At 39.2% G+C, this 25890-nt stretch overlaps 4 protein-coding genes across 9 annotated transcripts in view; 3 read left to right on the top strand and 1 right to left on the bottom strand.

Moving 5' to 3' along the window:
- Nucleotides 1-630: 630 nt before the first annotated feature.
- LOC129240882 (60S ribosomal protein L10a-2) lies at nucleotides 631-2177 on the top strand. Its single transcript, XM_054876935.1, has 3 exons — nucleotides 631-756; nucleotides 1057-1212; nucleotides 1610-2177. Exons 1-3 carry the CDS (start codon nucleotides 752-754, stop codon nucleotides 2100-2102), a joined length of 654 nt encoding a protein of 217 aa, XP_054732910.1. The 5' UTR covers nucleotides 631-751; the 3' UTR covers nucleotides 2103-2177.
- Nucleotides 2114-4027, bottom strand: LOC129240881 (uncharacterized). The gene is made up of 3 exons (XM_054876934.1): nucleotides 2921-4027; nucleotides 2798-2867; nucleotides 2114-2729 (listed from the first exon to the last, which is right to left on the bottom strand). Exons 1-3 carry the CDS (start codon nucleotides 3841-3843, stop codon nucleotides 2259-2261), a joined length of 1464 nt encoding a protein of 487 aa, XP_054732909.1. The 5' UTR covers nucleotides 3844-4027; the 3' UTR covers nucleotides 2114-2258.
- A 2989-nt stretch (nucleotides 4028-7016) lies between these two features.
- Nucleotides 7017-12233, top strand: LOC129242278 (uncharacterized). Its single transcript, XM_054878834.1, has 2 exons — nucleotides 7017-8188; nucleotides 8432-12233. Exons 1-2 carry the CDS (start codon nucleotides 7017-7019, stop codon nucleotides 12231-12233), a joined length of 4974 nt encoding a protein of 1657 aa, XP_054734809.1.
- Nucleotides 12234-13083: 850 nt separating this feature from the next.
- Nucleotides 13084-25890, top strand: part of LOC129242563 (serine/threonine-protein kinase unc-51) — a 39380-nt gene continuing 26573 nt past the window's right edge. For 2 of the 6 annotated variants that reach the window (XM_054879276.1, XM_054879271.1), the window contains exons 1-3: nucleotides 13259-13372; nucleotides 16033-16594; nucleotides 23177-23350. In XM_054879276.1, coding sequence (XP_054735251.1) covers nucleotides 16505-16594; nucleotides 23177-23350 — 264 coding nt within the window. In that variant the 5' untranslated portion in view covers nucleotides 13259-13372; nucleotides 16033-16504. Of the gene's footprint in view, nucleotides 13163-13258; nucleotides 13373-16032; nucleotides 16595-23176; nucleotides 23351-25890 lie in introns of those variants that run through there. The other 4 variants (XM_054879274.1, XM_054879272.1, XM_054879275.1 and 1 more) reach the window with 4 other exon arrangements.

The following is a 25890-nucleotide window of genomic DNA, read 5'->3' as shown; positions in this document are numbered from 1 at the left end:
CAATTTTTTATTCCGAAAACCACTAGTTTCTTTTTGCGGTTTTGTCAACCGATTGGCGTCATCACTTGAAATAAACAAAATGAAGAGAAGTTAATTGTTGGTAAATATTTAGTGAAAGACTTGGTGACATTGTGATTTTAATAACAGTGCTTTTTAAATTAATATTAAATTAAAGTACTATTATGAGTATCAAATAAAAATTTTGTGAAGCACCAACAATTCCTTCAAATAAATCTTCTTTGTCGTTTTTTTGTCTTTGCAACAAAGGGTGTATGAGTGGACGTAATTTCTGGTGTTTGGTTGTTGTTGTTGTTGTAGCAGCATAAACATTCCCTATACTTACATACGGTGAATGCTGCTGGAGTGACAGTCCTTGGCCGGATATAAATCCGGGTCGTTTCGGTACGTAGAACCGACTGTCGTAGAAACGTTTGGTGTTTGGTAGTTTCCATTGCTTTTCTTTAATCTTCCTCTTCACAAATAAGCATTTTTTCTTCCTTTTGTTTGCTTATATGCAGAAATGACATCATCGGTAGTCAAACTCGTGAATAGTAGCTGTTTTCGGAAGGCTTCACACTCTGTATTTTGTACACCGTGTGCACCGTGTGTGGCGACGCTCTACGGTCAAATTATTGCATTTTGTTGGTAGCACTGCTACAGAAGCAATGCTGGCAGTGCTGGTAACGAATGTCGAATTAAGAGGCAAAGAAGTTTTTCTTTTCTCTGTTGGTCGTCGTCTGAGATTGTAGACATGGCGTGAGTAACAATTATTCCTTTTTTTTAATCTTAAGATTTTATAGCAATCCTTATTTATGGGCACAAATAATTATTTTCAAATTCATATTTACATTTTTATGCAATCTAAAACCAGCTTCTTGGTCTCATCAGTACTTGTTGGAGTTTGGAAATGATTGCTATAGCAAACTCAAGATTTTTGGCATAAACCTAAAACATATTTCTGGTTTAGGATTTTAGCTTAAATTTTGAACATTTTTATTTATTACAAAATCTAACGAGTGGTTATTAACAAAATATCTTTGAACTTTTTGCTTGCAGGTCGAAAGTATCTCGAGATACTCTTTATGAGTCAGTTAATGCAGCTTTGGAATTCTCTCAAAGAAAGAGACGTGGTTTTTTGGAGACGGTTGAATTGCAGATCGGTCTTAAAAATTACGATCCCCAAAAGGATAAGCGTTTCTCCGGCACTGTCAAGTACGTGGGTGAGCACATGGGTTGAACTGCTATGTGCGATATAGTGAGTTTGCTTATAGCACATGGTTTGTAAAACTCAGCTAATCAAGTGATATTTGCTGTAAAATTCTCTTGGCAGACCTTCACTCAGGGTCTCAAAAGCAAACTGAGTAGGTCTACCAATGACCGATTTTAGTTCTTAAGATAAAAGAAAGACACGTGCCATCGTGTAAGTTGGTGAAATTTGAATTTTTGTTTTCAGGTTTTTTGAAATAATGTTTCAATATATATTGCACGTATTACCTGAAAACCACAAGAGCCTTTTGGTTACTTTGTGGATAATATTGGTTGATTAATGTGCAAATATATAAACGGTAAGATATGTCATACGTCTACTAATTTTGTATTGTCTTGATAGGTTGAAGAACATTCCTCGCCCCAAAATGAAGGTGTGCATCCTCGGTGACCAGCAGCACTGTGATGAGGCCAAGGCTAATGGAGTCGAATGCATGGATGCTGAGGCTTTAAAGAAGCTGAACAAGAACAAGAAGTTAGTGAAAAAACTAGCTAAGTCATACGACGCTTTCTTGGCTTCAGAGTCATTGATCAAACAAATTCCCCGTCTATTGGGACCAGGATTGAACAAAGCAGGCAAGTTCCCTGGTCTTTTGTCACATACCGAGTCCATGATGGCCAAAATCGAAGAAGTGAAGTCAACCATAAAGTTCCAAATGAAAAAAGTATTGTGCTTGTCCGTTGCTGTCGGACATGTTGACATGAAACCTGATGAACTGGTGCAAAACATTCACTTGTCTATCAATTTCTTGGTATCTCTATTGAAGAAGAATTGGCAAAACGTGCGATCATTGCACATCAAGTCTTCAATGGGCCCCCCACAACGCTTATACTAAAAGATTGAAACTGCTTTGTTATATATGCATATATATATTTTAATTCTAATAAATATGTATGTATACAACTTGAAACTATTTATTTTATTCGTAGTATATCTAGTTGGCAATTTCCGTTTAAATATTTTCTGGGTCAAGTCGGTCGGTAGGTAAATACTACATTTCCGTCGAACTTATAGTTCGACCAAGGAATTCGCGTACTTCAGATGCGCCGTCTGCCTCCCATGAGTACGCTCTTCCCTGAAGAACGTTCAGCACAGGCTTAAATCGTGTGCTCATAGTAAATTTAGCGTTTTCTATATCCAGCCATTTCATCCATTCCTTATCGAACGGTTCCTCGTTCAATTCTAGGATATTATGTAATATGCAACAGGCCAGAGCAATTTTTTCCATCGTTCGAGCATCGAGATCATCATTACACTTTAAAATGCGCCACCGTGCAAACAATCGTTGGAAAGCACGGTCTCTGAAGACAAATAAATTATCAACCGCTTCATTAAAGTCAAATTCGTGTGGCTCCATAGGATCTTGATATTTGTGCATGAGCCATTTTCTTAGTGGGTAATAGGTATTTGGCGTCACAATGAAGCGTGAAACTGGATGTTGATTAATTAATTTGTGTGGAAGCTATAGGTGAACAAAAAGATTTTCAACATACATATATCCGATATATATATATATACGCTTGCTCTTACATTTGAAATCTCATTTATTGCCTCCAGAAATAGGGTTGGTTGATTTGAATCTAGTTTAACTTTTCGGAAGCTGTAAATAAATATTTGAAACACTGACAATAATAAGTAAAAATAATCTCTCACAGCAATTTATTGTCTATCAACATCTGCATAATGATTGTAGAATTTCCTGGCTCATGTGCATTGATATTAACTTGTTTTAACGACTTGGTTGTCAATTCACATACTCCTAGCACCCCCATGACCACCGGCGGCATATTAGAAGCGTTGTAAAACGCATTCCCAATCCGATCATATTCTTCTTCAGTTGTCGGCATAGTCAAAAATTGTTTACTCCATTTTCTTATAATCGCTTCAGCAAAACATTTCATAAATTTACAGATAGTTGTGCGAAATGGAATCTCAAATATACGAGCTATTTCGACGTAGTCGATACCATTGGCAAATACATACAAGCCAAGAGCAATTTTTTTTTCATGGGAAATGATCTTTCGGTAGGGGAAATTTTGTCCTAGAGGCTGCACAATTTCTTCTAACTGCTCACAGATCCATTTGAAAGATAATTTTTGGATATGAAAACTTGAGAGCCAGTGTTCCTCACTTGATAGTCCCATTGCATCTTCGTAAAACCGGTGCATGTGGATGGAATCTCCAGGTTTTTCCGTTGACGAAATGTTCTGAGGTATGGTTTCTTTTTTTACTTGTATACTACCTATTTTCGGAATAGGAATAAGCTCTAAAAAACTCGTTTCCAATTCCATCATGTGTTGGATGAAAAATGATCGCAGTAACGCCTGCCGACGATGCAATCTTTCTTGCCAACGTCGACGGTTAATAAGGATAGAACGCTTGAAATTCATTAAATGATTTCCATACATTTCCAAGAGTTTCCGTCGGGCTTTCAAATTTTTTTCGTGTGCAAATTGAATTGCCAAAAATCGAAACTCCGATGAATAAGGTATAACAGAATTGTGGTTACGTTCGTCTGTTTGTGGAGACGTAGTTGCAGTTTCATTAACCAAACTTAATTCAAAGCTCCCCTCCATATTTTTTATTTTTCAGAATTAATATATTCCTTAAATTAAGCACAGTTTACCGTTGCTGCCCATGACTTTTACACTGAATAAATAATCGAAAACGTAAACAATGGGTATATTTGTGTGAGTTGTATTAAACCCAATCACAGATATGCACCTGATTGTCAAGCACAATAAAACACTGCGATATTCATTTCAAACCTGCACAAACATACTCAATCGTCGTTAATTTTATAGTGTTGCCACCACAGATATCGTGTAAATGATAATATAGCTGTGAAAACACCAAAGTGACAGTTTCATGTTATAAGCAATGCGATTTATTGTATGAGGTCTGCAATGAGCGGTCACCATTTGCATTATATCGTATGAGATGATTTGCAGAGAGTAAAATCAGTGGAATTTATAGTTAAGATCTATTTTTACAAGGAAACAAGACTGTAACAAATAAAATAAATTTAAAATAAAACACCTAAAAACTCTTGTTTCATCGTAAAAGTTACGATTGCCTGTATCAAAGGCCAAAGAAAAATTGCCTCTCATCTTGAATGTCGATAGAGGAGACGTACGAAAGTGTAAAAGTACGTTCACATGTGCATTAATTACCAATAAATCCTCGAAATTATTCTACCCTTTTACATATGGCAGATTACCTTCAAAATTGACAATCAGCTGTCAATAATGTAGTGAAAGGTTTTTCTTCATAGAAATTATTTTGGTGAAATATTTCGGTGTTTTTGGTTTATTTAATTATAACAACGATATAAAGAAAAGACAAAGAGAAGAAATAGCTTATTTAATTTCGCAATTGGCTCCTAATAATAAACAGTTGGAGGAAATTCGTAAGCGACGTTTACCAAGGTTGCAAAAAATTGTGACAGCAATACGCAGGGGAAATTCTATATTACATGTTATAATAAGTAATAAGAGGACAAAACGTTTATGGGCACATGCGTTTTTCTGTAAAATGAATCCATAATTAATAGTATATAACAAAAATTGTATTAAAATAATATTTACAGACTTGAAATAATAATTATCGATAACAAAGGTTTGTATGAATTATTTTATAATTTCAGATTTTGGGAGAGAAATTGTATATGGGAAATCTCGATTTTTAATTACGGATTGGGAGTTAAGCTCTAAAAAGTAGATCATCTACTTATATGTGAACGCATTATAACCCACTTTCAGAATTCTGAAAGTAATTAATATATAGAATTTTAACGAAATAACTTCCTTCGGTGCAGAAATTTTAACCTCGATATCTCGGACACGTGTCATCTACATATTAACATAAATATGAAAACCACTATAATCTCTGAAACTAGTTAAGCTACCGAAATGAGACTTGGAACTGCAACTTGAATGCATTGTTTGATTTATACGAAGAAGAGTAAAAAAGACTCTGACTGTAGGTGAATCCTTTTTGCAAAAGAAATGCATAGCCTGGAAAATAAAACGCATCAAAGATGCTGCTAATGTGAGCGTCACAAAAAAAATACCAATTGGCTGTCATTTTGCATGTTTGACAGCCCATTGGTATCACAGATATTGGCAATATATGACTTAAAATATATCATAACATGAATGCCAAATTCATTCCATTTGATGTCTTGAATATCAATTTAATTGATCATTGAAAGTTGTACATTATTTTGGGTCGAGATGCCTAGTTATGAATATTCCTGGAATGCCAGAACGTTGCAAACAGGAGTTATTTAGAAAAACAATTTCCATATTAACGAAAAATTGTTCAAATATTTAGATTTCATGTTTTCTTTTAAATTAATTGAGAGGCAAAAAAGAAAACCAAAACAAAAAAATCACGTAAGAAATAAGAACTTATTCTATTGTTTGATCGAATACGGTTGTTACTTATTAGACATGATTAGATTATATTCGCGAAACGTCTGGCAACAATACCAAACGAATGAGGAACTAAAACAAAAAATTATTGCCAGGCGACAAGAAAGAAGTTACGATATCTAGAAATTGCGGTATTCGTGCGATGCACTCAAGAACTTGTGAGGAGTGACGTTAGATCTTTACCCATACACAACAAACGAACAAAACAAACAAAAGAAACAGGAATTACATGTTTGTGAAAACTCAGTGATTGCTAATATTGTGAGATTTAAACTAAATAAACTACTGAAAACGAAGTCCCGCGTGTAAAATTGTGCAAGCAAGTAATTGCCTTTCCTTTTGTTTGTTTATTGATGGGCTCTGACAGCACAGCGAATTCGGAAGGTGCAACCCAAGGTGGATTTATTATAGGTGACAGCATTCGGCTGGAATTTAGAACAATGTATATTTGGGAATTTTTGGCAAACTATAATGTTGTTTTTAATGAAACTTGGTGGAGATGTTAGTGAGGTGTTAAGGAACACTCTTTATAACTTTAAATTATTCGGGAAATAATAATTTTTTAATTATTTGCATTCAAAATGCCCTCGGGAACTTCACTATAATTTGCCATATTACACTCTACATTTTTTAACATTTCACTAAAATTCACCAAATATACACTCACACGCGTGTTTTTACTGATTTTTATGCTAATATTCTAATTATTTCTATTAAAATTAAATGCGAATTCATTTGCCCATGCAATCAATTTCCAATTTCAAACGCGAATAAGACGAAGATTGGAATTACAACAGTATGGTGTTGCCGGATGCCTGCAAATGAAAACAAAAATTAAGTACTTGAGTTTAGTGTTAATTAAGGGGATTGGGGTTATTGTGCCTACTTACTACATACACGCAAATGACGTTTTAATTTTGAGTTCAATGGTTTTAACACGGAAAGGAGTTTTACGCAAAAATACTGTGGATTGCGTAGCCGGAGTTGGACTGATGAGGGCCGAAGGCCGCCCACTCGATAAGGAGTTTGTTCAGAATTCGTCCAGTCTGGCACCACCTTAAGATGTTCATCAGTTCGTCCAGTCTGGCACCACCTCAATTTATAGCATTATTGGTATTATTTCTTCGAATTCATCTATGCACAGTTAGCTTTAAACAGTTATTGAAAAATGAGACGCTCAATAAATTTATTACTTGTACAGCTTCGGAGTAATCAAGTCTTTATATTTTTTGCTTAAACATTTTGGTGCCTCCTGTGAGGACAAATAATTAAATTGTGAAATAGAACCGTTTAATTAAATTATTGTTCAGCTAATGGCAGAATTAAATTCGCGCGCTTCGGCAATAAAGGCCATTAAACGCATACACGATCGGGTGAGTGGATTCCAGCAGGGTGCATTTGATGAATTTCATCTTCAGCAAGAGTTGAAATCATTGTCAGCACATTATGCACGTTTCGTGACCAACCATGAGCTGTTGGTGGGCAATGCAGCAAACGCCGAGTTGGAGGCCCACGAGAAGTTATGGGAAGAGGTTGAAGGTATTTACAACAATGCATGTACCCACTTGAACCGTGCAATCATGGGTGCAAAACCGAGTCAGTCTGCTGTGATGTCTGTGCGAGAGTGTGAGGTTAAGTTAGAACCGCTTGCAATTCCAACGTTCGATGGAACTATGCAGAATTGGCTGGCGTTTAAGGACGTTTTTGAATTGCTTGTCCACAATACAGACTATCCTGAGGCCTACAAGTTAGGCAAGTTGCGGCAGGCAGTAAGCGCAAGTGCTGTACCGCTCGTCGGGAGTGTATATTCTGGGGGATACGCTGATTTATGGAAGGCGCTTAAAGAACGTTTTGACAATAGAAGGCAACTGGCTGAGACTCATGTGTCACGCTCACTCAATATCAAGCCGACAACTGAGGACACACCAACTGCGTTACTGTTCATCGTCGACACGGTACATGAATCACTACGAGCTTTACATGTCATGGGTCTACCAGTGGCCGAATGGGATGCTGTGGTCGTACCGATAATAGTTTCGAAACTTCCGATAACTACACAGCGCGAATGGAACATGAGCTGTTCACCCACCGAAATTCCGAGCCTCGATGAGCTGCTTACGTTTTTGGGTCAGCGGGCTCATAGCCTCAGCACAACAGTTGTCACATGGAGCAATGGGGTTGAATTTACGTCCAAGAGTCATCATCGCGCTGGTGGTCCGTCAAGAGCTGTCAGATCACACGTCGTATCTGCAGAGGAGGGTAAATGCACATACTGCCAAGGTGCACATCGTATTATGAAATGCGCACGCTTTCTTGTGATGAAATACGAAGACAGAATTACTGCTGCAAAGGCTACAAAGCTTTGTTTTAACTGCCTAAAGCAAGGTCATTCAGCAAGACAATGTCCGTCGGGGAACTGTCGTCACTGTGGTCGTAAGCACAACTCATTACTTTGCCGCGAATCATTATCTAAGAATCCATCAGAGTCAGTGTCAACGTGTCCGGAAGGAGCCGTCACTGCTATTGCATCCAGAAATTCGAATCTCTGACTAGAGCCTGCTGTGGTAGGTTGCCTTGCCAACGCGAGTTCAACAGTGTTATTGGCAACTGCGCGTGTATACGCATGCGGCAACTCTACCAATGGACGTCTGGCGCGGGTGCTCTGTGATCCCGGATCACAGGTCAGTTTTATAACAGATAAATTAACTAACTCTTTGTCTCTTCATAGGAGCAAATGCGAAGTTTCGGTGGAAGGAATCGGAGCTTACTCCTACGCACGTACACGTGGGCGTGTCACACTCACGTTAAAATCGCGCTATTCCAGTTTCAGTTTGGAAATCGTTGCACTTGTCACGCAGTTAATTACTAAGGTCATCCCAACAGTGCATATTGACATGACACGGTGGCAGCATTTGAATGGTCTAGAATTGGCCGATACGCAGTTCGGCATTCCTAGCAATATCGACATTCTTATTGGTGCGGATGTATGGGGAAAAGCAGTCGAAGGGGACATAAGACTCGGTGGCCTCAATGAGCCACACGCCCAGCGAACCCGCTTCGGCTGGGTTGTCTTCGGTCCAGTGCCAGCAGCGCAGCCAGCAACGCCGCCAACTCTTTCCTTCAGCACCCAGCAAGGCGAAGAGGACGCACGCTTGGAGGAGCTCGTAAGAAGCTTTTGGAAGTTAGAGGAAGTGCCTTCACAAGATTGTAACGGCGAAGATGAATGTGAGAAAATCTTTTTGACCACACACTCCCGCACAAGGGAAGGGCGCTACATGGTTCATATACCATTTCATCCTGACGCACCGGCTTTGGGCAACTCATACGCCCATGCTTTACGACAATTTCACCTTCTTGAACGACGACTAGCAGCGAATTGTGAGCTCAAGAAAAAATACATTGCCTTCATGCGCGAATACGCGGACCTCGGCCATATGGAACCCGTTAGTCACATTGGAGATGGGGGGGTCAACTACTACATCCCTCACCATGCGGTTCTGGAAAAGTTCCGCGTTGTGTTCAATGCTTCAGCGCGGACCACGAGCGGCCTCTCACTGAACGACGTCCAGTTGGTGGGAGCCATGATTCAAGAACCACTTGTGAATATCATCTTTCGTTTTTGGGGTTTTCGCGTAGCATTAACAGCAGACATCGAGAAAATGTTCCATCAAATTCTGATAACTCCCGAACATAGGGATTTCCAACGCATTATTTGGAGAGAATCACCAGACACTGACCTAGCAGTATACCGTTTAACTACAGTGACGTATGGGATGGCTTGTAGCCCGTACAACGCAGTTCGCGCACTCAATCAATGCAGTTATGATAACTACAACGTAGTCGCAGATGGCCATCAGTCGATTGTTGCGTGCGATGCGATTCTGTCATCATTTTATGTAGATGATTTTCTCATCAGTTGTGACACTGAGGATAAAGCCTTCGAACTCGCTGTCAATGTGAGTGCGATTTTGTCGGCCGGACAGTTCCGTTTACGAAAATGGAGTTCTAATAGTGGTGAGGTTGTAAAGCGTTTAATTAGTAACAATTCCTCAATCGTAGAGTTAGCAAGTGAACCATCGACGGCAACTGTGCTTGGTTTAAGTTGGGACCCAACAACAGATGAGATCTTTTTCAAAGCGAATCTAAACCAGAACATCGGATGTCTCACAAAACGTCGGGTTTTAAGTGAGGTCGCCAAACTATTTGATCCTACTGGCATGCTTGCTCCAATTGTTATTGCCGGGAAGATATTTATTCAGAAGTTGTGGTCTGCTGGCTTAGAATGGGATGCACCACTCCCAGATGCACTTCAAAATACGTGGGTCTTATTTTACAGAGAACTTGACGTGATAAACCGTATCCGTGTACCACGATGGTTAGGTTTGGCTGAGGGTAAGACTACTATGCTACTTGGGTTTTGTGATGCAAGTTCACTTTCCTATGCGGCTGTCCTCTATACTAGGACAACAGACGGTGAAGGTCGGTCAACTGTATCATTGCTAACAGCTCGCACCAAAGTGGCGCCACTCAAGGGTGCAACGATTCCTCGCCTAGAACTTTGTGCGGCACATTTACTCGCATCCACACTTGACAGTGTGCGGACTGCTTTACGTCTAACGGACGCTTCTTATCATTTATGGTCCGACTCGCGAATCGTGTTATGTTGGTTACGTAAACCTCCAACTACTCTCAAGCCGTACATTTCCAATCGTGTTCGTCACATTCAAGAGCTGACATCACCAGATCGTTGGCATTATGTACGGTCTGCACAAAATCCGGCAGACTGTGCCAGTAGAGGTATCCGAGCATCAGAACTGGTTGAACATCAGTTGTGGTGGCAAGGGCCAAAATGGCTTATGGACAAACAGCTACCAATTTACTTTGGAATCGAATTAAAAGATGACGAGCTTGACATTGTACGTGGTGAACAGAGAGTGTCATCATTTGTAGCAACGACGGCCCACGCGAGCATTCTTACAACTCGACGTCTAGACGGCCAAATAATTCCATTAAGCGAACGCTTTAGTTCATTGCAAAAGCTTCTTCGTACCGTGGCAATCGTACTTCGGTGGCTACCAGTTCGCCGACATTTGCGAAGACTGATCGTCAATCCTACAGAAATGGACGATGCTCTTAACGTGCTAATCCGAAACGAGCAATATACCTTTGCGACTGATATGTCTCTGATTCGGAAGGGATCGGAAATATCCAGCTCCAGCAAACTAAGGTCATTGAACCCTTACATAGATTGTAACGACATATTGCGAGTCAGAGGTCGTATTGGTCACGCTGACCTTCCAGAAGATCGACGTTTTCCGATAATTTTACCGAAGCATGGGAGTTTGGTACACTTACTCATCCGACACGCACATGAAACCACGCTTCATGGTGGGGCGCAAATCACTCTTCAAACTCTTCGCGCACGGTACTGGATATTGAACGGAAGGCAAGCAGTCCGAAGCTTTGTGCAGACTTGTGTTATTTGCCGACGACATCGAGGCGTAACGTTATCTCAGCAGATGGCATCCTTACCCAGGCATCGCATTACTGCAGCACGGCCATTTATATCTTCAGGCGTCGACTATTGCGGGCCTTTTACAGTGCGCATCGGCACAAAAAGGTCGCGTACAACGATCAAAACATATCTAGCTGTTTTCGTTTGCATGGCGACTAAGGCCGTGCATATTGAAGTTGTTGATGATCTGTCATCACATGCATTCTTAGCTGCATTTACGCGATTTACAAGTAGACGAGCTCCATGTCGAGATCTCTATAGTGACAACGGTACTACGTTCACAGGTGCTAACCGTTTGCTTAAAGAAGACTTGGCTGCTTGGCAGAACGACAACAACCAACAAAGTTTGGCGAATCTCGGTACTCATTGGCACTTTATCGCTCCCAGCGCTCCTCATCAAGGTGGTCTCTGGGAGGCTGCGGTAAAATCTGCCAAATATCATTTGGTGCGCCTCGTTGGAGCGCAGTCATTATGGTATAGCCAACTTCAGACTTTGGCGACACGTATTGAAGCATGCCTAAATTCTCGTCCGCTAACACCTATATACGATGATCCCAATGATAAGTTAGCTTTGACCCCTGCCGACTTTATGGTTGGCGCTCCACTGGTTGCAGTCCCTGAAGCTGACATCAGAACAATTCCGTCCAACCGTATTAAGCACTGGCTCTGGCTGCGTCAGATACATCAACAATTTTGGCAACGATGGAGCGAGGAATATTTATCTACCCTTCAAACTCGAAACAAGTGGCAGACGAAATCAAGGGACGTAAAGATCGGAGACATAGTCATCGTAAGACATGAGAACTTACCACCAACATATTGGCGCTTAGGGCGCGTAACTGCGGTTCATCCGGGCAGCAATGGTTTAATACGTAATGTCACGCTTCAGACGGCGAACGGTATGATGACGCGTGCGGTACAGAAATTGTGCCGGCTTCTGGACGCAGAGCATTTTGAGGCCAGCGCCTCAACCGGGCAGGATGTTCAGAATTCGTCCAGTCTGGCACCACCTTAAGATGTTCATCAGTTCGTCCAGTCTGGCACCACCTCAATTTATAGCATTATTGGTATTATTTCTTCGAATTCATCTATGCACAGTTAGCTTTAAACAGTTATTGAAAAATGAGACGCTCAATAAATTTATTACTTGTACAGCTTCGGAGTAATCAAGTCTTTATATTTTTTGCTTAAACAGAGTTCTTCGCAAAAATACTGTGTTAATGAATTTAATTTAATTTTAATTACTTTATTATTTTTTGTGCTACGCTTAATATCATTGTTTTTAAGTTTAAATGAGTTGTATGTTTTTATTTTCAAAATTATTTCTCAACTTTAAATTACAGCAAAAAATACAGCAGTTTTACAATGAACCTTCCACTGAACATCCCTGCGTGCGAACTTCGTTTTCATTTCAGGTGTATGCAACACCAACTTTTCGCTAAATTAGAGAATTTTAACATTAAATTACTTAAAAACTATAAGCCTTCGGCAGGTTCTGTTTTCAGTTTTAAGATGGGGATACACCCCTCTATCACCCCCTTTTAACCGTTTTTTTTTTCAAAGCGATATACATTATACCAAAGTCTTCCCTAGCATTCGCCCAGCTGAATTTTTCGCCGTGGGTATGGCTTACGTCAAAATGATATGCTTTATTTGTATGTATTACATTCCTATGTTAACATTTGATTACTGATTTTGACGTGATGCTTGGACCAAACGCAACAACAAATACATATAGGGCTTTACTTATATGTGGTTGCTGTCACCTATAATAAATCCACCTTGGTGCAACCTGATTTTCTATCATCCTTGGCATAAGGCAAAAGAAAAAAAAAAATTCTATACATCGATAGTGCCATCGGTAGTTTGCCATCTCTAGAATGTCGAATGTCGCTTCGGACGTATGTTGTTATTGCTCGTTCGCTTTAATTTCTTCGTAAGAAAGTAAAAATCAAGGTTTTTTAATTTAGATTTTGTGAATTTTTCATTTCAATAAGTAAAGTTATACCTTTAGAGAATACTTTAAAGTTTTTCCGTAATTATGAGAAGGAGGTAGTGCGAATATTTACTAACGCAGTCTCGAGATAAAGTGTTCAAAAAAGCCGTAAAGCCGTAAAAGTCTACATTTTCTCCACCCGGTTACACTGTGTTAAAGTAATTAAAATGCAAATATTATAATCAAAATTGAGTGCATATTTTTTGTTATTAAGTGCATCGTTGAATCTGATTGGTGCACTCAAAAGTTAAATAATTATCTTAAGGAAAAGAAAAGTGTACTGAGAAAATGACAAATTGATTTTCCAATGCAACCGTGGCTAAACTTTCCATTACTACCACGATATATTTAGATGGGGTGGCGGAGGAGGAGAGGCCGTGGCATCTCCCACCATGCCCAATAGAAAGATCAAGGCCGCACCATTATAACGATGAAAGTCCCAACCTCCTAGGGTCCCTATAGAACCCCTATGAAAAGCTTAAAAATTAGTTTTTTTACTACCGTACTTGCATCTTGTACTGAAATATCGTTGAAAAGAAATGTATAAGGCAATTGTTAACCCAACAAGCATTTAACTTAGGTTTTATAATTCATACTATTTATGAAAATGTTGTATTATTGTAAAATAAGTGACCCTTTATTATTTTTATAAAAATTTTGTGTTAGAACATTTTTTGTTCTGTAGCACCGCCCGATTTTTATTCCAAATTTTCAGTATTTGTAAAAATATATATTTAAAATTAAAAAAGTTTTCATAAAAATATTTTTTTTTTTTTGTAATATGTATATACGTATGTACATTTCCAAACAAAATAGCGCCTCAGGCGAAAATTTGGACCAGAAAATCCCGCGCTTTTCACTTTTTATAAAAATATGTTTTTTTTAACATATATATATGAACATTTCCAAAGGAAACACCCAATTTTCACTTTTTATGAAATTATTATTTTATCACTTTTAACACAAAATATACGCTTTTTATCAAAATATTATATTATCGCTATTTTTTAGGCGAAATTTTCACCATTTTTGAAGATAATGATTTATCGAATCATCGCGCGATTTTGAATTCTAAATTTTCACTATTTTAGAAAATACTGATTTAACGAAGGCTAAAGGTTAATTTAACTCTTTTAAAACTACAAAAGTTCTATCAAATCTCATTATTGGTTGACTCGCTTTTTCGGGTTCGCTTTATTCTTTACTAACTATCGTTCCTTTGACAGATCGTCGCGCATATTTATTTTGCACGGTATTACAAACATTTAGAAGATCATTTGAAATAATAGAATAAGTAAAATAAGCATCTGTAATATGGGTTTTTTCAAGCTTATGCAAAAATTAAGCATTTTACACTTAAATATTGCTATTAATTCTTAATGGTAATTAATAAAAAGTACTATAAATCAAAAGGCTGATATAGTGACTATATTTGATGTTATAATTTTCAAATTTGATGCACGCACTTAGAAATTATAAGCAAATTTATCGGAATAGCAATGGAAAGCCAACACCAACCGTGTTTGAAGCATTGCAATTGAAGAAAACACCTGCAAAATCTTCATAAACTTATCACGCATTATCGCTGCCTGATATTGTTACAGCTCTAAAGACAGGTCAAAATGACGCAATAATTTTTTGCGTCGACGTTAATATATTAAATTATGACTATCTATGCTTCGAAAAGCAAACAGGTAGAAAGGAAACAAGAACATAATACCGCAGAATTTTAGTACTATGGTTTGTGGTTAAAGATTAAACTTTCTAATCACCTATCTCTCTCTGCTCTAGGACTTCTTAAATAGCAAATGGGAAAAACTTAAACTTGGTACAGTGCACCAGGTATACAATAATATACCTAAACCAACTAATGGGGGTGGAAAACATACATTGCACATATAGTCAAGTAATACGATAAACAGAAAAACATATTTTTTTCTTAAAAAAATAAAAATCAAAACACGTTTTTCAAAGTTGCCAAGATGTAAACATTTAGTAATAGCGGTGCCCAATTAGAGTATTATAGAGGTGAATAATTTTATTTCCAATATGTACAAAATATAAAAAATTTCCAAATAATATTAATACAAGTTATGTTAAATTAATTTATTAAAAACTAAAATGTATACTTTTAACGAAAGTAGCAAAATTGAGAATAGTTAATTACCTAATGATTTCGGGGTACCGTGACCAAACGGATGACCTGATCGAAAATGTAAACTATTCGAATAGTGAGGTATTCGAATAGTAAGGTATTCGAATAATGAACTATTCGAATTATTTGAAACGAATAGTATTATTCGTTTTATTCGAATAATGTTTATTCGAATATTATTCGAAAATAATCCCATCCCTAATATATATATTTCACCGTGCCAGCTGATACGGACGTACGTTTAAGTTGGTGAGTGTGAGCATCATAATTCCACCCCCAGAAAGAATGATCTGTCTCGATACCTGCTATCGCCATCAAGACTAATTCATGTTCTTGTTTTGGCATCTCGTTCGCTATTGTTGCCAGTCGATTTGCGAACTTCACCATTCGCTACAATATATTAGGTCCATGCACTTAGACATTATGTTTTAATCATATATATATTTCGTGGCAATAATGAAAAGTCAAACCGACAATTTTTCTCAATTATTTTATTTGAAATTCCTATCAACCTTATAAATTAATTTATAATTTCTTTGTTTCTGTTTTTAAACAAAAAGTTCGCCTTATTGTACGGCTTCGTAAATGTTGTAATGTATGTTTAAATGATATACATTTTTTTGTTACTGGGTTTGTCTTGTTTCTCTTCTACTTTTCTTCAAGTTTGACAGCTGAAATTCGGAAGTCATTTTGTTTATATTACGAGAAGCATTGTGGTACAATACTTGAAGAATTAAATTTCTTTCATAAGTTGTGGACAATGGTTTAAATAATAAAAAGTAAAACTACTTATAAATAACTGTGGTATCTCCGAAGAATATACATACGTGTCTTGAATTGTACAATTTGAAATTCCGTAAAATACGCTAAAACCAGTCACCATTGGTTAAATTCAATTTATATATCATTAACAAATTGGGAATAAATTAGTGAATATCAAATTTTAAATAATATACATATAAATATATACATTGACTGTGTATGTGATTTAATATTTTTCAATTCGGTGCATATTTACGTTTGACAAGTGAAATAAGTGCTCAATAAACTGAACTCTAATCTCATTCCGTAACAGCTGAAAAACTTCGACTATTGCATACGTTTTGTTTTCCATTGATAATAAATTTGGTTTGCAATGAATATCGTCGGGGACTATGAGTACAGCTCAAAGGACATGCTAGGCCATGGTGCTTTTGCCGTGGTCTATAAAGGACGTCATCGTAAAGTAAGTAACTTTTTGTTTTTTTTTTCAAGTAACTCCTTGGTTCGAAGGTTTTACGGCATAGCAAATATTACTATATACAACGCATATTTCGTTTGCTTATTCATACAAATATGTGCATACAAGTACGTACCTATGTGCGTATGTATGTAGTTATAGTATAAAAATGTGTAAATATAACTTAAATATAAGTAACATATATGAAAATATATGTACATATATATAATAAAATATGAGTTAAATATTTCCATACTGGTGTGTCATGGCGAGCTTAAATATAAATCTGCAAAGGAGCTATACATTTTACCTTGCATGCTTTCGGTCGGTTTTAAATCATAATATGTAAATTAAAACGCAATTGACCAAACAAAAAAGCAAATATGTATATACAAGCAACTAAGGTAGTGAAATAGAAATAGGTACCGAAAATGAAATAAGAGGTAAATTAGAAATATATCACAGTGAGAATATAAAAAAGGGAAAACAAACGAAATACAATGCATTATTGAATACAAGAACACGCGTTTAATTCCGCTGCTCTATTACCCTAAACAAAAAATGGCTAGAATTTAGTATAATGCCGATCGCTTTGGAAAAAACGGTAAAAAGGGGGTGATAGAGGGGTGTATCCCCATCTTAAAACTGAAAACAGAACCTGCGGAGGCTTATAGTTTTTAAGTAATTTAATGTTAAAGTTCTATAATTTAGCGAAAAGTTGGTGTTGCCATACACCTGAAATGAAAACGAAGTTCGCACGCAGGGATGTTCAGTGGAAGGTTCATTGTAAAACTGCAGTATTTTTTGCTGTAATTTAAAGTTGAGAAATGAATTTGAAAATAAAAACATACAACTCATTTAAACTTAAAAACAATGATATTAAGCGTATCACAAAAAATAATAAAGTAATTAAAATTAAATTAAATTAATTAACACAGTATTTTTGCGTGGAACTCTTTATCGCGTAGGCGGCCTTCGGCCGCGCTTCATAAAAATAACCCTCATCAGTCCAACTCCGGCTACGCAATCCACAGTATTTTTGCATAGAACTCCTTTTCGCGTGGGCGGCCTTCGGCCGCACTTCAAAAAAATAACCCTCATCAGTCCAACTCCGGCTACGCAATCCACAGTATTTTTGCGTAGAACTCCTTTTCGCGTGGGCGGCCTTCGGCCGCACTTCAAAAAAATAACCCTCATCAGTCCAACTCCGGCTACGCAATCCACAGTATTTTTGCGTAGAACTCCTTTAGGCGCGTGGGCGCCCTTCGGCCGCACTTCAAAACAATAACCCTCATCAGTCCAACTCCGGCTACGCAATCCACAGTATTTTTGCGTAGAACTCCTTTTCGCGTGGGCGGCCTTCGGCCGCACTTCAAAAAAATAACCCTCATCAGTCCAACTCCGGCTACGCAATCCACAGTATTTTTGCGTAGAACTCCTTTTCGCATGGGCGGCCTTCGGCCGCGCTTCAAAAAAATAACCCTCATCAGTCCAACTCCGGCTACGCAATCCACAGTATTTTTGCGTAGAACTCCTTTTCGCGTGGGCGGCCTTCGGCCGCGCTTCAAAAAAATAACCCTCATCAGTCCAACTCCGGCTACGCAATCCACAGTATTTTTGCGTAGAACTCCTTTTCGCGTGGGCGGCCTTCGGCCGCACTTCAAAAAAATAACCCTCATCAGTCCAACTCCGGCTACGCAATCCACAGTATTTTTGCGTAGAACTCCTTTTCGCATGGGCGGCCTTCGGCCGCGCTTCAAAAAAATAACCCTCATCAGTCCAACTCCGGCTACGCAATCCACAGTATTTTTGCGTAGAACTCCTTTTCGCGTGGGCGGCCTTCGGCCGCACTTCAAAAAAATAACCCTCATCAGTCCAACTCCGGCTACGCAATCCACAGTATTTTTGCGTAGAACTCCTTTTCGCGTGGGCGGCCTTCGGCCGCACTTCAAAAAAATAACCCTCATCAGTCCAACTCCGGCTACGCAATCCACAGTATTTTTGCGTAGAACTCCTTTTCGCATGGGCGGCCTTCGGCCGCGCTTCAAAAAAATAACCCTCATCAGTCCAACTCCGGCTACGCAATCCACAGTATTTTTGCGTAGAACTCCTTTTCGCGTGGGCGGCCTTCGGCCGCACTTCAAAAAAATTACCCTCATCAGTCCAACTCCGGCTACGCAATCCACAGTATTTTTGCGTTAAACTCCTTTTCGCGTGGGCGGCCTTCGGCCGCACTTCAAAAAAATAACCCTCATCAGTCCAACTCCGGCTACGCAATGCACAGTATTTTTGCGTAAAACTCCTTTCCGTATTAAAACCATTGAACCCAAAATTAAAACGTCATATGCGTGTATGTAGTAAGCAGGCACAATAACCCCCATTCCCATCATTAACACTAAACTCAAGTACTTAATTTTTGTTTTCATTTGTAGGCATCCGGCAACACCATACTGTTGTAATTCCAACTTCTTCTTGTTCGCGCTTAAAATTGGAATGTGATTGCATAGGGAAATGAATTTGCATTTAATTTTAATAGATATAATTAGAATATTAGCATAAAAATCGGTACAAACACGCGTGTGAGTGTATATTTGGTGATTTATAGTGAAATGTTAAAAAATATAGAGTGTAAGGGTGCGGCCAGAGTGAACGCTGAAAGCCGAGCCGAGATTGTCAGTGCGATAAAGATTGTCAGTGCGATAAAACTGGCTACATACAAGTCAATACAAATAAGCTTGTATATAACACAGTGAGCGCCGACAAGAGCAGAGAGCAAAGCCGATGAGTGCGAGAAAACAGTTTCAAAGCGTTTTGCTCGCTTTTTTGGATTGTTGATGTTTACTTTTTAGAGTGCAGTTGTGTTTTTAACACACTTTTATTAAGTCGGGTTGTATGTATGTGTGTATGTATGTATGTATGTAACGGAATCTTCGAGCTTAATTTTCACTGGCTTCTAAAAATCTGATCGACTTGAAATTTTGCACACCTATCAAGGACCGATGACAATGCAATAATTTGATAAAAGTTTTCCATTATCCTTATTAGGATTGCCAGGATTAATATTTTCTTTTTTTACCTGTGGGCAAAAAGTAAGGTGAATTTGGTTGTAAAATGAAAAATCTTTATTTATTCTTGTAAATCAATTTCATCCCCTTCAAAATAATCCCCTCTCGATAAAATACACCTATGCCAACGATTTTTCCAATCCCCGAAACATGCCAAATAGTCCATTTCCGGTATAGCCATCAGCACCTTCTTCGATTCAGCTTTTATCTCCTCAATCGACTCGAAACGCGTTCCACGGAGTGGTCTCTTGAGTTTTGGGAATAGCCAGAAGTCACACGGAGCCAAATCAGGCGAATACGGTAGTTGCGGAACGATATGCGTGGAATTTTTGGCGAAACGGTCACGAAGAACGAGAGCAGTGTGAGACGGTGCATTATCGTGATGCAAAAACCAAGAGTTGTTGGCCCATAATTCTGGTCTTTTTAGATGAATTGCTTCACGTGAACGACGTATAACGCTTAAACAATATTCCTTATTAACAGTTTGGCCAGGTGGAAGGAATCCATAGTGCACCACACCACGAAAATCGAAAAAAACTGGCCAATGGAGTGGGGTAGCCGTTTCTCAGGCTCCCTCCACGAAATAAATATAAGATAAATCATTATATAAATGATGAAATTCACCAAATTCATTCCTTTTTAGTGTAATTGGATGTTTTCCAAACTCTTTTGTGTTAATAATTGCATTAATCACACTAGGAGAAGCAAAATACTCTTCATCAGATGAATCCATTACCGTGTACAGCAATTTTATAAACACAAATGAACAACAAAATTAAATGACATAAGAGCAAAACACATGGAATAAACAAAATTTCAGCGCTGATTCTCGCATTCACTGTGTTATATACAAATTTTCTTCTCGCATGAAAATAAGCGTCAATAAGCTCGGCTCGGCTCGGCTCGGCATCAGCGTTCACTCTGGCCGCACCCTAATGTGGCAAATTATACTGATGTTCCCAAGGGCATTTTGAATGTAAATAATTAAAAAATTATTATTTCCCGATTAATTTAAAGTTATAAAGAGTGTTACTTAACACCTCACTAACATCTCCACCAAGTTTCATTAAAAAAAACATTATAGTTTGCCAGAAATTCCAAGATCGGCACTGTTCTAAACTCCAGCCAAAATTATTATTTCCCGATTAATTTAAAGTTATAAAGAGTGTTCCTTAACACCTCACTAACATCTCCACCAAGTTTCATTAAAAAAAACATTATAGTTTGCCAGAAATTCCAAGATCGGCATTGTTCTAAATTCCAGCCCAAAAAATTTACGCAGATAACGCTCTGAATTCTACATTACACTTCCATATGTATACGAGTATATGTAAAATAATATATATTTACATATAATTGGCGTGTACACCCTTTTTGGGGGTTTGTCCGAGCTCCTCCTATTTGTGGGTTGCGTCTTGATGTTCTTCCACAAATGGAGGGACCAACAGTTTCAAGCCGACTCAGGACGGCAAATATTTTTATAAGGAGCTTTTTCATGCCAGAAATACACTCGGAGGTTTGCCATTGCCTGCCGAGCGGCGACCGCTATTAGAAAAATGTTTTTCTTAATTTTGGTGTTTCATCGAGATTCGAACCTACGTTCTCTCTGTGAATTCCGAATGGTAGTCACGCACTCACCATTCGGCTACGGCGGCCAAACAAATGTGATCAGTGATGCCGTTCATGATTTGAGTGAAAAAATTAAATAGTTTTAAATCTCTTGCGACTTCGAATTATTTGGGCGTTTTTAAAGAGTGATACATTTTTTAACTTTCATGCCCGAAACCAAAAATTGAAACATCAAGGCCTCATGCACAATATATACTTCAAAAAAAGGAACCCTAGAAACTTTCTAGGCAACAATTCACAGGTTTAATCGTTAAATAAAAATTACAAATTCAGATGGCTGTCTAAGAAAGGAAATTTTCTCAAAAAAAATTATGCATTGTACAATAAAGGCTTTATTAAACAAACCCGGTCTAACAATATCCTCCTAGAGGAACCTGAGGAGTGCGGACTGTGCTGTATATAGCATAAATCTTCCGGATCTACTCCAGGAAGCCCGAAGGAAAATTTAGACTTTCAGCAGGAATCGATTGAATTTCACCTCTGTTTGTAATATTGCTCTCGAGAGTTATTGTTCACTATATCGCTGCCTAAGTGGGAAAAGCCGTCTTGGTTGCCATGAGTCCTAGAGTTCAGTCGCATTCTCGATGAATTCCATGCCTATGGGCATGACAGATGAATCGGGTTTTGGATGATGAGCAGCGAGGGAAGCACACCAAACATTGGTGTATAAGCACTCACTGCCTGGCTTGGGCGTTAAACTCAACTGCAGAAATATTGACCCCTTTTAATGCGAGCGACATAGGCAGGAGTTGCATATTTCAATTGTGGAGAGCTGTGAGAGCTGCCTTCATACCCAAGGTATGTAAGGGCTCACATGTGGACATCTCCCAAGGATTTTAGATCAATCGGCATTTAATCTTTCTTTTTGAGGGCCCTTTAAAGGCTGATAGACCTGCACGTAAGATTTCTTAAGGGCGTTTATCACACGCCCAATACGCTTATTGAAAAGTCGGAGCACACGACTGTTAAATATATAGAGAACTTCCTATCTCTAAAAGAGTTGGCAGTGAGGCACGAGGCGCGTTCCTCGATATTTAATAGTTATTTATTTACTTACTTAGTCAATTAATAACATAACAAATTCTTATAGATTTGACGTAGATATTTTAGATGTAAGTAGGAATAAAAGAGTGCTAAACTATATTACTTATTGTGAGATTCTATTAAACTCAATTAAGGCTCTGGTGATAGGAATTTTTTCGAGTTTACACGTGACCTAAGAAGCCGTACTAAGAACTACTCTGTATTCTAGGGATCTGATGCGAATTTTATAGAAAATACTCTTAATAAGAACAATCAGCAACAGTATTTCGCAGACTGAATCAATTCATCAATTGAGAATCTGCAGGCAAACCATTAACGTCAGTAAGAGCGATTTAAGTCGGGAAATGCTATTGAGCACATCTTAAGAAGATTGTACTAGTATTCCGAAATACAGGAGGTGTATTCGTATTAGCAGATAACGAATCTAGGAAAATAAATGGGATACTAGAGAACTATTTTTTGAATTAATGAAATGCCAAAATGCTTTCGGGCTGGTTTTTAAATTGGATTCAAAATCTAAAACATAATTTCCTTCTCAAAATTATTCATTAGGCTATGGTGGTCTAACTCCTTAAGTGCGTAAGATTTTGCCGTACAAATGCAGAAGGGCAGAAGATATTTTTAAAAGCTTTTTTGACAGGACGGCTCTTGGAACATTGCCACCACCTGCCGAATGGCGACAGCTCATAGACGATAACTTTTTTACAATTTGATTATTTATGGCAGCGTAAAGATATATTTAGGCGAATGTCCTATTACGTGCATATCATATTTAAGATGCCTTTATTTTGTATATTTTTATAATTTTCTAAAGGTTAATAAAATTTTTCCTTTTCGCTTCATTTTGCAGAAACATTTTCCCGTTGCTATAAAATGCATCACCAAAAAGGGGTTGATCAAAACCCAAAATTTGCTTGGAAAAGAAATCAAAATTTTGAAAGAATTGACAGAGTTGCATCATGAGAATGTCGTTGCATTGTTGGACTGTAAAGAATCACAAGACTGCGTCAATTTGGTTATGGAGGTAAGTTTCGTACCGAACGTTTGTTAAAATTGTATTCTAAAGATGTAGGGAGAAAATGTGACACTTCATGATTCACATAAATGACGACGGATTAAAAAAAAATAAATAATTGGCGCATACACTTCTGTTAGGTGTTTGGCCGAGCTCCTCCTCCTATTTGTGGTGTGCGTCTTGGTGTTGTTCCACAAATGGAGGGACCTACAGTTTCAAGCCGACTCCGAACGGCAGATATTTTTATGAGGAGCTTTTTCATGGCAGAAATACACTCGGAGGTTTGCCATTGCCTGCCGAGGGGCGACCGCTATTAGAAAAATGTTTTTATTAATTTTGCTTTCACCGAGATTCGAACCAACGACCTCTCAGTGAATCCCGAATGGTGATCACGCACCAACCCATTCGGCTACGGCGGCCGCCGACGACGGATTGGCATATTAAATATAAGCAGCCTCATTCGTTGATTTGTCTTCCAGAACAGCCTCAGCACTATATCTTTCTTTCCTAAAGCTATATTAAATCGGTATTAAATTCTTTTATAATTTTATTTTAATTGTATTTGTATAATTGGCGCTTTCACCCATTTTGGGTGTTTGGCCGAGCTCCTGCTCCTATTCGTGGTGCATATCTCGATGTTTTTCCACAGAGGGACCGAAAGTTTTATGCCGCCTCCGAACGGCAGATGAAGTTATGATGACATTTTTCGTGGCAGGAGCTTTGCACTCACTGTTGTTGTAGTTGTAGCAGTATCTTCGCCCTGTCAGTGTAGTGTAATTACCGGTCGTCTTCGTCTAGCTCATCTAACGGTAGCCCCAGGAAACTGGCTGTTTCGACGGGTTGGGTCCAGAGGGAGAGGGGTGTTAGATGAGTGGGTTTGTTGGGGCATGTGAAAAAGTGGTTAGTGTCGTGCGGGGTGCCTTCACATGCTGGACATATGTTTAGTATGTCGGGGTCGATTCTGGATAGGTAGGAGTTTAACCTGCTACAGTATCCAGAACGTAATTGTGCCAGGATTACGCGGGACTCTCGGGGAAGCTGGAGCTCTTCATCTGCGATGGGTGGTGGTTGGACTCCGATAACGGCATTCGGGGGTCGGGAGCTTAAGAAGGTGGTAAGGGTCTCCCGATGGATATCGTTAATGGCCTGTATGTATACTGTCTGATCCTGGGTGAGGCCTGCGGTGACACCCTAGCAGAAACTGCTTGCCGAGCATTTTGTTGTGCTCCTTAACAGGGAGCATGTCAGCCTCATCGTGTAAGTGTTGAATTGGGGACATCAGGAGACATCCTGTCGCGGTCCTAATGGCAGTATTCTGGCAGGTCTGTAGCTTCGCCCACTGCGTATTACTGGTTCCAGGCGACCAGACAGGCGCGGCATAGTTCAGAACCGGTCGGCCTATTGCTTTGAAAGTCGACAGTAACATTTCTTTGTGTTTGCCCCAAGTGCTGCCGGCGAGCGACTTGAGGACCTTGTTGCGATTCTGTACTCTCGTTGCAATAGCGGTTGTGTGCGCTGAGAAGGAGAGCAAGCTGTCAAAGGTGACTCCCAAAATTCTGGGGTTATTTACCGTCGGTATTGGGGTATCTTCGACGTGCACCTGAAGTTGCAGCTTGACCTCCTTTGTCCAGGTGGTAAAAAGGGTCGCCGTGGATTTAGTGGGAGAAAGTTTTAAGTTTCTCGCAGTGAAGAAGCGAGAAAGGCGGCCGAGGTAGTCGTTTACCTTAGCGCATAGGTCATCAATGTCATTGCTCGACGCCATTATCTTGCAGTCGTCGGCGTATGAGACCAGTGAGACTCCCTCTGGTGGCTGGGTGAGTTTCGAAATATAGAAATTAAAAAGCAAGGGTGAAAGGACACCACCCTGCGGTACTCTTTGCTTTATTTTTCTCTGTTTGGAGGTTTGGTCTCGAAATATCACCGGCGAGTGACGACCACTCAGGTAGTTCGCGGTCCACCTCTTCAGCCCTGGCGGGAGTGTCGACTGTAAAATGTCATCTAGTAGCGTGGCGTGGCTGACTGTATCGAAAGCCTTTTGTAAGTCCAACGCTACTAGAACAGTCCTCTCGCAGGGGCGGTTTTGGTTTAGTCCGCGGTTTACCTGGGTGTTCTGGTGGTGCTGTGCACTCTACGGAAACCATGCTGGTGTGGGGCTGGAGTCAGGTGTTGTGTGAGGAGTGGGAGTAGAAGGGCTTCAAGTGTCTTCACTACTGGGGAAAGGAGAGTTATCAGACGATAAGACTCCCCTTGGTTGGCGGGTTTCCCAGGCTTCAGTAGTGGGACCACTCTCCCTAATTTCCACTTATCAGGAATGATGAGAGTGGCCATGGACAGATTGAAGACCTTAGTGAGATATTCTACTCCCAATGGACCCAGTTTTTTCAACATCAGCATGTTTAGTCCGTCGGGGCCGATGGATTTTGATGGTTTCATTAGTTTGATGGCCCTCTGAACCTCGTCGCTGGTGAAAGTAAGCGGTGCACTGTTGTAGGGCAGTTTGTGCAACCGTCTGGTGGCACAACGTTTGGATCTGTCGACCGGAGGATGCA

The sequence above is a fragment of the Anastrepha obliqua genome, chromosome 3, assembly GCF_027943255.1.
Source record: "Anastrepha obliqua isolate idAnaObli1 chromosome 3, idAnaObli1_1.0, whole genome shotgun sequence".
NCBI lineage: Eukaryota > Metazoa > Arthropoda > Insecta > Diptera > Tephritidae > Anastrepha > Anastrepha obliqua.
The sequence above is the reverse complement of the archived record's forward strand: the minus strand, read 5'-3'. Positions and strand labels throughout refer to the sequence as shown.

What these genes read in the sequence shown, in the direction of transcription:
- LOC129240881 (XM_054876934.1), bottom strand. Translation starts at nt 3,843, where the DNA reads ATGGAGGGGAGCTTTGAATTAAGTTTGGTTAATGAAACTGCAACTACG. An exon ending in TTGATAGACAATAAATTGCT is followed by an intron (nt 2,868 to 2,920) that starts GTGAGAGATTAT and finishes ATTTATTTACAG; the next exon opens with CTTCCGAAAAGTTAAACTAG. An exon ending in CAATAAATGAGATTTCAAAT is followed by an intron (nt 2,730 to 2,797) that starts GTAAGAGCAAGC and finishes GTTCACCTATAG; the next exon opens with CTTCCACACAAATTAATTAA.
- LOC129242278 (XM_054878834.1), top strand. Translation starts at nt 7,017, where the DNA reads ATGGCAGAATTAAATTCGCGCGCTTCGGCAATAAAGGCCATTAAACGC. An exon ending in TTATCTAAGAATCCATCAGA is followed by an intron (nt 8,189 to 8,431) that starts GTCAGTGTCAAC and finishes GTCTCTTCATAG; the next exon opens with GAGCAAATGCGAAGTTTCGG.
- LOC129240882 (XM_054876935.1), top strand. An exon ending in CGTTTCTCCGGCACTGTCAA is followed by an intron (nt 1,213 to 1,609) that starts GTACGTGGGTGA and finishes TTGTCTTGATAG; the next exon opens with GTTGAAGAACATTCCTCGCC.